At 40.7% G+C, this 13945-nt stretch overlaps 1 protein-coding gene across 4 annotated transcripts in view; it reads left to right on the forward strand.

Annotated features, from left to right (window-relative positions):
• Nucleotides 1-12671, forward strand: part of LOC140494701 (uncharacterized) — an 88711-nt gene extending 76040 nt beyond the window's left edge. For all 4 annotated transcript variants that reach the window (XM_072594194.1, XM_072594193.1, XM_072594196.1 and 1 more), the window contains 2 exons: nt 7539-7725; nt 9268-12671. In XM_072594194.1, coding sequence (XP_072450295.1) covers nt 7539-7725; nt 9268-9515 — 435 coding nt within the window. In that variant the 3' untranslated portion in view covers nt 9516-12671. The remainder of the gene's footprint in view (nt 1-7538; nt 7726-9267) is intronic.
• Nucleotides 12672-13945: the final 1274 nt, after the last annotated feature.

Genomic DNA, 13945 nt, shown 5'->3' on the forward strand with positions numbered 1-13945 from the left:
ACCACCCTCCCCCCCCAATAACCCTGTATTTCCCTTGGCGAATCCATCTAACCTACACATCTTTGACACTATGGGCAATTTTAGCATGGTCAGTCCACCTAACCTGCACATCTTTGGATTGTGGTAGGAAACCAGAACACCCAGAGGAAATCCACACAGACACAGGGAGAACGTACAAATTCCACACAGTCGCCCAAGTCTGGAATTGAATCCAGGTCCCTGGCACTATGAGTTAGCGGTGCTAACCACTGAGCCACCATAGTTTCCTAGATCTTACAGCTTTTCCTTGGGACCACAGAGAGATGAAAAAAAAAAGATGGAAGCAAATAATCCTTAACACTAGCAGGAGATTGTGAATAAATTCATCTTGAAAGACATTCTGCACTGATTATAGGGTGAAACTCACCTTGGGCATTAATACGAATTGGACAATACCAAGTCAGCAGTCAATTTCATTGTACAACAGAAAGAATTCAAGTCCGTATAATCAGTTTTATTATAGCCCTGTTTCTTCTGAAATAAAATAGAGTTTAAACTAAAGGTGGCTTTATATCCCCATGTATTGCTTTCCCTGCTTCCTCTTTCCTCCCATCTCCCCAAAATTGATTGTGTATAATTCTGTCAGCAAGTACCCTGTAATTAGCTCCCCTCGAAAACTGAGATTTTTCAGATTCTCACAGAAAGAGAGCAGTGCTGGTAATAAAGGATTATGGATCCATACTGGGGACTTGTGAGAAAATCTCATGGTTTATCATCTGGCCACTTATTATATGTATGTCAACACAGGGAATGATGACAGGCTTTCCATGGTTGGGGCTGAATTTATTTTCCTATGAAGTAAAGGCCCTGAGCTTGAATCTGTCAAATGAAAATGTACTAATAATCTTTTATTTCTGAAGCATTATTTGAGATTTAAATCCTGGGTTGGGATATCTTGCCGTCTTGCTAAAATCCTTTTGATTGATTTGGGGCAAGTATGTGAAGTAAATGGGTTAGGATGTGGGGGGTTACTGGCTAACATTCCCATCTTTCCACCGATCCTGAGTTTAGACAGGCTGTAGCAGTATGCAATCTGCCCTCCCATTTATGATAGAGCATATTTAAATACGAAAATGACATCCCCTGACATACGTTGGACACTGGGGATGCTTGTTTAGTCCCTGGTTCAATGTTGCCATAGCAGCAGAGGGAGAATATTGAATTTCTTAAGAGCAGAAAGCTTAGTCAATAATACCAGAACAATCAATGGCATAGACACTGTCAGCACCATGACAGAACCTGCTGGGCAATGGTCTTTGAGTATCTTGTTTAGATTCTTTTGGATATTCTTAGAAATTTATGAGGAAAAACACCTTTGACCACAAGTCCATCAGGAAGTGGTCAGCACGTAGCGTCCTTGAGACCCTTCGGGAAAAGGAGAGGGCGGATCCTGTCGAGCGGTTCCCTGAGCAGACTGTCAAAGCCATTTGGCAGAATGCCTCATCGCCAGAACTTTCCAACAAGCACCAAGACGTGGCTTGGCTGGTGGTGAGAAGGGCTCTGCCTGTGAGATCCTTTATGCACGCCCGGACTCTCTGCCGCACCGCACGCTGCCCTCGAAGTGGCTGCGGGGGGGACGAGACTGTCACACACCTCCTTCTGGAATGTGCCTATGCAGAGGAAGTCTGGAGAGGAATGCAGTGGTGCTTGTCGAGGTTCGTCCCGAGCAGCGCCGTGACGCGGGACTCCGTGCTCTACGGCCTGTTCCCCGGGACTCACACCGAGACGAACATTAACTGCGACTGGAGGATCATCAACTCGGTGAAGGACGCTCTCTGGGCGGTCCGAAACCTGTTGATCTTCCAGCTGAAGGAGTTGACCCCGACCGAGTGTTGCAGACTGGCACATTCCAAGGTCCAAGACTACGTGTTGAGGGACGCACTGAAGCTTGGGGCAGCTGCCGCCAAGGCGCGGTGGGGAAAGACCACCGTGTAAGATCGGCCTGCCGAAAGAAGAACAGGGGGCCCATACAGACGTTTTTTTGGGCTCTGCTGATGCCTCAGCCAAATATATGTATATATACAAGATTGAAAAAATGCACAGGATTGTAAAGGACAAGAATAAAGTCGAATCTGTGTTTGTAAATATGGACATATGTATGGCATGATCCAATGTACAGACCATCAAATCATTTATGAATAAAGTATATTTTTGAAATTAAAAAAAAATATTCTTCTCGGAAAGCTACATACATAGAAGGAGCCATTGCACTGTGCTGAAGAGTATGTATCCAGGCAAATTAATGTTTTCTTCCACCATGTGGAGTCTAGTTTTATTTCAATTTAGTTCAATTGACATCTTCTGCATCAGTAGTGACCAGAAATTGAACTTCAGGTCTTCCTGGTCTAGTATAGCTCAGCACCATAACTGATTGAGCATTTAGCCATTTGTGATAACACATCTTTATCCCTGTTCTTGTAGCAGCACATAGTAGTTCTCTTGCTTTCCGTGCACTTTCTAGAACCTGTTACTTTACAGATATTTGATCCACATTTCCAATATCATTGATGAATGACCAGAATAATTCTAAAGACATCATAACCAAGCTTAAAACAGGAATGTCTAGAGCAATGACAATTGATGGACTTAATAATGTCATTGAAATTGGTTGATAGGCCAAGCTCATTTACTCCAGAGAATTGTCGTGACATACAAGACCAACATAACAGTGTTGTTCATATAATGGGTCTGAGATTGATAATGAGAAACGCACCTTCCTGACAGAAACCATGAAGTATATGGGGAGAAGGAGGAATTATGCAGGTGAATTAAATGTGTGGCTATCTGTTCATATGCCTATACTATTTCATAATCTGATAGCCATGATTCCCTGGGTTTTTAACTATTCAGGAGTTGAGTTCATTTCTGCATCATGGGTGAACGTGTTGAATCTAGCAGTGAATTGCAATAACACTGCTAGGCCAGAATTGAGGAATTGGTGAGTAATGAAAGCTGGCTAGGGAGTTCTAAGTTTGCAATTCAGTTGCAAATGTTTGGTAGCATTGAACATCATGCCAGAAGATCTCAAGGGGTTGATGACCATCATCGACCACAGAATCCTAAATTGTAGTCTGAACCTCCCCCTCTTTGGAGCTTACCTCATTTTTATTCTTCAATTATAAAGATTCTTTAAATAAACATTTTCCACATTTTATCATTTCAGTTGAGACATTCATAAGTTGTTCAGTTGGTTTAAAACATTAAAACCAGCCTGTAAAGAATGATTTAAGTACTGCATGCAGATGCACCCTCCTTCATTCATCATTTCCCAAGGATTCTAACGAAGAATTTCACACTTCCTTCAGCATTTCTGTCTTCACACAATATTCAAACTGTAACATCTCTAGTCCATCAGTCTTAGCCACTACTTTTTGAGTTGCTTTGTTCTCCTTTTTATTTATTTCAACCTTGATGATCATTTATATAACAGCCCTTGGCTATTTATCACGGTATTTCAGTAAATTATTCGGTGTACTTCACGGCTCGATGATAGTATTCTCACTTCTGAGTAAGCGAGTTGTCAGTTCAAATCCTGCTCCGGAGATTTGACTGTGTAATTTAGATTAAGACACCAGGGGAGTGCTGCACTGCTAAAGATCTTGTCTTATGGTTAAAGTCCTATCTGACTGACCCTGGCATTGTTTTGAAGGCCATGACTCTGCTCGCTTTGCATCCTGACCAATATTCCTTCTAAGATCTGCAGTTGTGTAGCCACACAGCAATCTGAAAGATCTTGTTCAAGCGCATGCAAGTTGATCTCTACAAGTTACTGTGAATGCGGACCTCATGAAAACATTAAAAACTTAAATATTTAAACAATTTGATCATGCACTACAAGAAAAATTTAAAGGGAACATTGTTCCTGGTCAATATGTATCCTTCAATCATCCCTAGAACAGATTATTTGTTCATGATTAAATTGCTGTTTGTGGGCACTTTGCTGTGCATAATTTGGCTGCCATAGTTCCTACATTGCAACAGCGACAACAGATTAAGATGGTTTGGTTGGAAAGCACTATGAGATGCCGTTAAGTCCTCAAATGCACAGAATTAATACACATTTTTATTTTCCTTTTTAAGTTGTACAAATAAAGTCACATGATTAACAGGCTAAATTTCAGCAATAATTTTCCAGAGACTGCACAGTTTATGTTTGATTATATAAATGACTTCTACTGAGTGTAACAGGGATTGAGGTTTTTGAAGATCACAAAAGAAATACAGATGGAACAGGTCTCTTAGTCCATCCAGAGATAATCAGAAAAATAATTTTATTAAACATTCTGGAGCAATGGCCTGACTGATTCATCAGTCAATATTCATTATTCACTATCCCAGCAGCATGAAAATATAAGCCTGCATGAATCTGAATAGAATTAATCAGTGGTGAAAAGAAGACTAATTTAATGGTAGTCTGCTGGTGGTAAGACAATACTTGCTGTTCACAATATTCAAGTTCTGATTTTAAAACCACCGGCTTAGTGGAACATGGAGACTGATTACAATAGTGGTCATTCGCTTTGACTGCATTCTTGGTCACACTTTTGCCACTCACCATTTAAAGGGGTTTGAGAGGGAATTTCAACAATTAAGATCTAGATCACTGGAGATACAGGCGTCAAAACAGTGTTAAAGGTCATGGAAAATACTTCCTTTGCTGAAACAGTGCCAAGATAATTACTTTTCAATTTAATTGTCAAAAACCTGTCACTATTTACTTCCCAGCACTCGGTTTTGCAGCAGAACTTAATATTATGACGGCATTCTCAAGCAGTTTTTTTAGGGCCTTACCCATTGTACAATAGACAACACAGTGAATCAGTGGTAAGCATTGCTGCCTCACAGTGCCAGGGACCAGTGTTCGATTCCACCCTCCGGTGACTGTGTGGAGTTGCATATTCTCCATATGTCTCTATGGGTTTCTTCCGGGTGCTCCAGTTTCCTCCCACAGTCCAAGAATGTACAGATTATGTGGATTGGCCATTCTAAATAGCCCATAGTGTCCGGGGATGTGCAGGTTAGGTGGGTTAGCCATGGTAAATGCAGGGTTACAGGGATAGGGTACCTCCCTACTTTAAGTACACCATGGTTAGCACTTTGGAAATTGTGCGCATTGGTAGGCATTTGGCCGAATTCTGATGCAATCAGTAGGGAAACCCATTAATAAAATAGAAATGAACCCAAGTATTAGAATAAGGAAATTCTGAAGAAGGGACCCTAAACGTTAACTCTGATTTCGCTCCATGGATGCTGCCAGACCTGCTGAGTTTTTCCAGCAATTTCTGTTTTGATTTTTGTTTCTGATTTCCAGCATCCACAATTCTTTCAATTTTTTTAAGAAAATCATAGGAGTTCCTTTTGCCACATCTCCTAACACCATCATGTCCAAAATTGAAATCTGCCTTCAAATTTATGACACAATCTGCTTTTTAGTTCATAGGGAATATCTTTGCTCATGCATGATCATGATTTCAGGATTGAGTTGAATTATAATTAATTTCAACTGAACTTTATGTTATTCTAAAATCAGTATGAGAAAGTGATCTGTGTGAGGCTTTAATTAATTGCTGGTTACTGCTCATTAATAATGGATTAACGGGACTCGCAACTTCAAATGGGCACAATTAGTGAAAATTCATCATGCTAACTTGCAACATGATCACTTTCATTGGGCAAGATTGCTTCAGGCAAAATGACTTTTAAATCAAAGTAAAATCAAGCAAGAGGACTGACTGTTTTTGGAAATAGCATGCTTTAAATTCTGCCATCTTGTATGCTCTTTCCAGTTGATTCCATTCACAGTGTGCTGATACCTGGATGTAAAATGTGCAGAGCCAACAGGCCCTTAAATTCATTAAGAGTTTCTTCCACTAATCTCATTAGCACCTCCAAATCACCAGCTTTCTCAGACTCCTCACCCCTTAACTTCCAATAATTATCCTATCTTCATCAAAACATTGATATCTCCCAACAACATCAGAAATTGCTGAAAAAACTCAGCAGGTCTGGCAGCATCTAAGAAGAGAAAGCAGAGTGAATGTTTCTGGTCCAGTGGCCTTTCCTCAGAACTGAGTGGAGCTGGGAAAAGGTTAGTGCATATGCGTGAGAAGGGGGTGAGGGGAGGGGATAGGATTTAACAATAGATGGAAATGGAGCCCAGAGAGAGAGAGAAACAGTTGGGCAGATAAAGGAGGTAGAGGTCAGCCTGGGAGAATGAATAGCTGCTGTTGGGGACCGTTAGTAGATGATAATGGGTTGGTTGTGGTGGCAGCCCATGTGATATATGTGTGTGGGTGTCAAGGTAAGGATATGGAAGAAGGTGCTGAGGCCCTAAAATTATTGAACTTGATATTGAGTCCAGAAGGCTGCAGGGTTCCCTAGTGGAAAATAAGGTGTTGTTCTTCCAGCTTGCACCAAGCCTCGTTGGAGCACTGTAGCAAACCCAGGACAGAGATGTTGGCCAGGGAACATGGTAGTCTGTTGAATTAGCAGGCAACTGGAAACTCGGGGTCATTGTTGTGAAGAGAACATAGGTGTCTGCATTGTGGTCAGCCACTCTGGGCTTTGTTTCCCAAATGTAAAGAACTCATTGATATCTCCCACATTAACTACAAGGACAAAAACAATATAAAATTAAAAATGAATGAATATATTAGTATAAGTTAATATATTAACATATGTATATTAATTCATATGAATTAGAGAGACTTGCCAAGGATCTAGGATGTGCCAGGGTGCTGGAATTCCACTGAGGAGATTGCAGATGTCCTTTAGAGACAGCTCTGGCCCTAGAGGGAGTATCTAGTTATATGTTTTTGTGCAAACTGGCCTTGATTGGCCTTTGAACCTGGGTGGCGCCTCAGGGAGTGAAGGCCACATGAGGTCAAATGTCTTCAAGGCAGTGATTGATAAATTCTTGATCTCGCAAGGAGTTAAGTGCTACTGGGATAGTGCAGTAAGTGGAGTTGAAATGCCCATAAGCCACGATTACAATGGCGGAGTGGACTTGATGGGCCAAATGGCCTTACTTCCACTACTATGTCTTATGGTCTTATGGTCTTATAGTAGTTGTCCAGGCTGGCTGGCTAGCAGGTCAATGGCAGTGTTGTGAAGGTAGCCTCTGATGGGTGCCAAGCCATGGTATTGCAAGGTCCTTTCACCTATAGCACCCAAGACAAAACTGTTTCTGTGCTGCAACCGAAACTGTCAGATTCATCATTAAACACACCACCACAATATGTTCCACATCTGTACAGAGTACCTTGGCTGGCAGTTCAATAATTGAAAAGGATGGATAAAACCATATGTTAACTCAAAGCTCAACTCTTTCACGCTCCACAACATAATGCACAAGCTTTCTTGCAGGCGTCCCAATGCATCAGACATTTTGTGGTGTATGTCTAAGCTACTATATAAATACAAGCTATTCATGGTCTACTGTTGTCAGCATTAAATGGTCAGATTTTTCTTTATAGCCTTATTTTGTTTTGCAATTTCAGATCCAGACGGATGATGATATGACGTATGATGTAATGTCAAGTCGAATGGAAGATCTTGCTAAGCATAAAACCTACCATGAGCCGCCTGCTCGAAAATCCTATTTGTGGGACTACCCCTTCTGGGATCATCAGATCAGTGAAGAAGCAAAAAGTATATCACCAACTGAAAGGATTGTGGAATTAGCAAGTAAGCCATCATTGAATTTAAGCATGAAACAGTGAAACAGTGAAACTTAAAAGAAAAGAAATTGCACTTTCTAATGCATCTACTGCATCTAATGCATTCTAATGCATCTAATGCATTCCAGAGACATGTTAGGAGGGAAAAAAGCTCACTTTCAAACTTCTGAATCCACCCAAATGAAGAAAACAGACTGCTGGCTCAAAATGTATTTCTGAGAAGAACTTAGTTTAGCTGAGACGGAAGATGTGCTATCTGCACATTTTTTGTGTTACTCTTGCAGAGGTGTAGGATTGATGACACCTTCAGAAATCAGATTATTCCACCAACATTAATGGACAAAGCAGGATGCTGGAACTTCTGGCAGGATGCTAGAAGTTCTGGGCTGCTTGAGAAAGAGAGGTTGAAAATGGGGAAGGGTTGAAAGGAAGAGTGTAGTATGGTTATTTAAGGTATTACATGTTATCAAAGGTCTGAACAGGCTTTTGGAAATGCAGTTGATAAGACTGGTGCTCGAAAAGGGATTAGGTGAGCATTTAGTGTCTTATTTTTGTACAATTGCATTAAATCCAAATTAAAGGAAAGAGAGTTGGAATCTCAGGGAAAACAGTCATCCCAACAAACAGCACAGACCACACAGGAGAGGAGGTGGCAGCATCTGTTTCAAATCTCTCTGTCCTGGAGCTCATAATGGTGATTATGTTATTGCTCTGACAATCCAAAAGAATATGAACTCCAATATAACTGTGTAAGATTTGGAATTTAGACTCATCACAATAAAATCTGGATTGATTAGGCAACGAATCAATCAAACTCCCCCCCCCCCCCCCCCCCCACACACACACCAAAAAAAAACAGAATTAAGAGCCTGTCTTTTGCCATGGAAGTCAGGATTGGCAACCAGAAACAATCCTGACAATCAATCCTAACCTCAGAACGAAAATCAGGGCTGTAAGTGAAAATGTGTTACACAAATGGAAAACCTCAAAACTAGATCACAGGATTGTGCTTACAAAACCAGATAGAAATTTTAACCATGATTTGGAGATGCCAGTGTCGGACTGGGGGGTACAACGTTAAAAATCACACGACACCAGGAAATAGTCCAACAGGTTTAATTGGAAGCACTAGCTTTTGGAGCACCACCCCTTCATCAGATGGTTGTGGAGGACACAATTGTAAAGCACAGAATTTATAGCAAAAGTTTACAGTGTGATGGAACTGAAATTATACATTGAAATATACCTTGATTGTCTGTTGAATCTTTCATTTGTTCAAATTTTTGCTATAAATTCTGTGCCTTACAATTGTGTCCTCCACAACCACCTGATGAAGGAGCAGTGCTCCGAAAGCTAGTGCTTCCAATTAAATCTGTTGGACTATAGCTTGGTGTTGTGTGATTTTTAAATTTTTAACCATGTACATCAAGTGAGCTTAGCAACTTAAATGTGTATTTTGAACAGATTAAAGAGCTACTAAGCTATGCAATTTTTATTTATACTTTCCAATACTAATGCCATAACATAAGTAATGCTTCTTATTTTCTAGAGCCTAAAGGAGACTATGCAGGGTATGTTCCCAGCAGACCAGTGGATGAACCTGTGTCTGATGCTGCAATGAACTACACAGTAACAGAAAGAGTCGAAGAACTTGCTAAACCAAAGATCCGTGCTGCAGCAACCAAGTCTGAAAATCCCTTTGTAATATCAGAATCTGCTAAAAATGCTGTTGCAACTCCCAGACTTGAACAACTCGCTCTTCCACTCCCTAGAAAAGTGACGCGCAAGAAACTTTGATAAAGTCATCTTGTCTAAGTGTTTCTCATACGTTCTTAATTTAGTATTACCTAATTTCACTGTCGAATATCTCACAACTGTTGGGATGGGTTAGCGAGCCATCTTTGGGTTAGTCTATTTAATGAGTAGGTGAAGTTTCACAAATTCAAAGTTTAATCCTACAAATAGGATTTGTAGAAGTGCTGAGAAATCAAGCAGATCTGATTTGTAGACATGAGGCTGATCAAGTGTTGAACATCTTTACTTCCTCCTTCAAAGTGTTCAGACCAGTTGGATAGAGCTCTCAAGGATAGTGGAATCAAGGGTTATAGAGATAAGGCAGGAACAGGATACTGATTAAGGATGATCAGCCATGATCATATTGAATGGTGGTGCAGGCTCGAAGGGCAGAATGGCCTACTCCTGCACCTATTGTCTATTGTCTATTAGGCTTTTTTTGCCTAATGCATATTGTATCAGGTTTGAAGCTGTTCATAATGTTGCTTACACATTATTCAATTAATTAAGGAAACCAAAATCATGAGATTCAGCATTGAATTTCTGTCAACCTTTTGAAGATAGACTTAAAAATATTTTCGATGTGTATTTGTTTCATTTTTGCTAACAGGTTCATTTCTTGCTCCAGCCCCATTACTCAGGCACATCTATTATGGTTAGGATTTTCCCTTTGAAGTTGAGAAACAGAAATTGGGACAATTTCCAGCTCTCAAATTTACCAGGCTCTAAGTTTATGCTCCTCATTAACATCCCCAGGTATATTTGCCACAAGGAAAACAGCTATTTCAAGTCATTTGATACATTTTGATGATGAAGCAAGTGGAATATAGTTTTCATGATTGTTGATGGTGCGACTCAAGAGTCCATTTTGGTTGGTTGTGATTTACTGAACCCCTGAAGCTGTTGTACAATTTTCACATAAGCAATGGAAGAACATTTTATCTCATTGTTATTTTGACGGCAAATCTGATTATAAATTTTATTGTAATTTAGGAATTACACCAAAATTTGATAAACTTATATTATTGCAGGTGGATTTTAATCATTTCAATTTAAGTTTTAACATTCAAAAACCTAAGCAGTATTTTCCTGTTTCAAGCAGTAAAAAGTATCCATTCTGATGAAAGGTTATCATGACCTGAGATCCTGAGTGAAATCTTGTTTCGGTGTCTATCTCATCCACTGGCTGAACAGTCAGCAAGAGGCCCACACTGCCCACTCCAGGGACAGTGCACCCAACCTGAAGCCAACCAGGCAGTGGTAAGGCCACCAGCAGGCCTTCCATGGAACCAAGAGCCCTGGCGATGGGGATGTCTTGCCTATTATGAGCTGCCAACCAGTCAGAGGTTGGCAGATCTTGTGCTCAGCAGCACCACCTGGGGGAGGCTATGGCTGCTGTCCGAATCACAGGCATGGAGTCTCAGAACAATCCAGGCCACTGGAAAGTAATGTGGGGTGTGGGGTCTGCAGCCCTTGAGTTTCTTTGATCAAGGGGACTTCCATTGATAAGCTGCCAACGGCATGTTAGCAATCATGCATGCATATGGCAGACAGGTTCACCTACAGCAGGGATAATTCCTATGTCCCTACTGACTTTGCCTGACCTATGCTTAACTCAGCTAAGAGGATTAGAAACATGAACCCAAAGAAAATCTATGATTCTCCCCCCCTGAAAATTCTATAATGCTATAGGCGTTAAATGACCACAAATGCTGCAATTGGCACTGGAGGAGGGAGGTCAACCATGGATCGTCATGCCCAGAACTTAAGTCTGATGGAGGCAGGAACATCTCAGGGGTTGGTTTTGCCGTCACTCCACCTAATAAATGCTCTTGCTGCCTCCCGGCTCACCACCAGAGATGCAGTCTGAACTGCTGCGAATTTCCATTTTTAGCTTTTATTTTAAGATTTCCAGCATCCGCTTTTGAAAATTAGAACTTGTATTTTTGTGATATTATATGTAAATGTTAAAGGCTATCTACAGAATGGCTTGACATCATTTCTGGTTAACTACTGAGATAGTTTTTACAGTGAGATGACAATATGTATATTTTGGGTTTTATTTTCCTTCAATTAATTATTTTAACCAATTTCTATTAATGGTTTAGCTATCATCAGAGGAAAAATAATAATGCATGTCCAACAGTATAATCAGATATTCAATTTAATAAATTTGAAGGGGTCTACAGGTCATGTGTAGAAAATTTCAATGTTGCAGTCAATGCTTTCTGACTTTCACACTAAAAGGGAAGTTTGAAAGAATGCCCTTTAAGAATTGCAATCTTCCTGCATATTGATATTAACTCCTTTTGTTCCAGTTAATTTGTCCTTTCTTTCTGGTCTTACAATGTGAGGAACAAGTCAAAAATCACACAATGCCAGGTTATAGTCCAACAGGTTTATTTGGAAGCATTAGCTTTGTGTGATTGTATGATTTTTAACTTTGTCCTCGCCAGTCCAACACCAGCACCTCCAAAAAATGTGAGGAGTGACAGAGGGAATCGGCTTCCAAACCCCTTCTTCAAAGTTGATGTGCAAAATAAAGCTGGTAATGAACTGTGGCAGGTGGAGTTCGATGTATGCACTTTGGATTGAAAAAGGATAGGTCAGTGTGTATTTTCTAGATGGGAAGAAATTAAATAAAATTGACGTCCAAAGAGACTTGGCGGTTCAGACGCACAGATTTTTAAAATGACAGAAACAGGTTTGAAGAATAATTAAGAGGCTAACGTTATTCTGACTTCTATATCTAGAGGACTGGAATAAAGGATGCGGAAGTTCTGCTGCATCTATACAAAAAGCTAGTTAGAACACACTTCTGGTTCTAACACACACTCCTTTAAGAAGGATACATTGCCCTTGGTGGGTAGACAACATAGGTTTACAAGAATGATACCTAGACTTAAGGGGTTATGTTATGAGGAGAGATTAAGCCAATTACACCTATTTTCTATGGAATTTAGGTTCAGGAGTGATCTGGCTGAAGTCTTGAAGATATCAGTTGGAAAAGATGGGGCAAATAAATGTAAACTATTTGCTATTGACTCCAGGCAGAAGTGGGTACTGTAGTTACTGGAAATCAGAGTCTAGATTAGAGTGGTGCTGGAAAAGCACAGCAGGTCAGGCAGCATCCGAGGAGCAGGAAAATCGACATTTCGGGCAAAAGCCCTTCATTGGGAATGAAGGCAGGGAGCTTTTGGGGTGGAGAGATATGTGGGAGGGGGGTGGAGCTAAGGAGAAGGGAGCCAAGAGTACAATAGGTGGATGGAGGTGGGGATGAAGGTGATAGGTCAGAGAAGAGGGTGGAGCAGATAGGTAGGAAGGAAGATTGGCAGGTGGGACAGGTCATGAGGATGGTGCTGAGCTGGAAGGTTGGAACTGGGGTAAGGCAGGGGGGAGGGAAATGAGGAAACTGGTGAAGTAGCGAGTCTGTTTCAGGACATGGTTGAAGAGCTTGACCTATCACCTTCATCCCCACCTCCATCCACCTATTGTACTTTTGGCTACCTTCTCCCCAGCCCCACCCACCTCCGATTTATCTCTCCCCCCAGAGGCTCCCTGCCTTCATTCCTGATGAAGGACTTTTGCTCGAAACGTCGATTTTCCTGCTCCTCGGATGTTGCCTGACTGCTGTGATTTTCCAGCACTACTCTAATCTAGCTATTGACTGTAATACTAGTCTAAAACTTAGGACCAGAACACTCAGGAGAGATATTAGGAAGCATTTCTACACATACAAGCATTAGTCTGACTAGTAAAGTAGGAACTGATTGTAAGTGATTTTATTTAGCAATTTATTGTGGTTTGGAACTCTCTTCCACAGTTGCTAATTTTAAACCTGAGATAGATATGTTTTACTTAAGCAAAAATATTGAGGGATATGGGACAAAGTCAGGAATACTGAGTTCGGCCACAGATCAGACAGGATCTCATTGAATTGCAGAACATTAAATTGAGGGGCTGAATGGCCTACTTCTGTTCACATGTTACTATGTTCCCACCGATTTTGCCTGGCCTATGCTTAATTCAACTGAGGGGATTAGAAGCACGAACCCAAAGAAAGTCTATGACTCTCCCCCATGAAAATTCTATAGTGCTATCAAACAAATATGTCTATAAATAGACCAAGCAAAGTTATGGCTAAAAATAGAGATTTATCTCTAGAGATATAGCAATAGTAGATGATCAGTACATGGCAGAATTGCTAAATGAACAGTTTTGGTTGAGGTATCCCAATGGAAGAGCAGGATTTTTAATCAGCAAAGACACAATTAGTGAGGGGAGAATCTTACACTCAGTAGTATATAAAGGAAAAACTATGATGGATACTGTAATGGGTTTAAGGACTCACTAATCTGCAGCTCTAGAGAAATTTCAGAGAAGAATATTAAAAGTGCAAAAGAACTGGGTTTGCCTCTTCCTCTTTGATATGC

This window comes from Chiloscyllium punctatum, chromosome 24 (assembly GCF_047496795.1).
Source record: "Chiloscyllium punctatum isolate Juve2018m chromosome 24, sChiPun1.3, whole genome shotgun sequence".
Classification (NCBI taxonomy): Eukaryota; Metazoa; Chordata; class Chondrichthyes; order Orectolobiformes; family Hemiscylliidae; genus Chiloscyllium; species Chiloscyllium punctatum.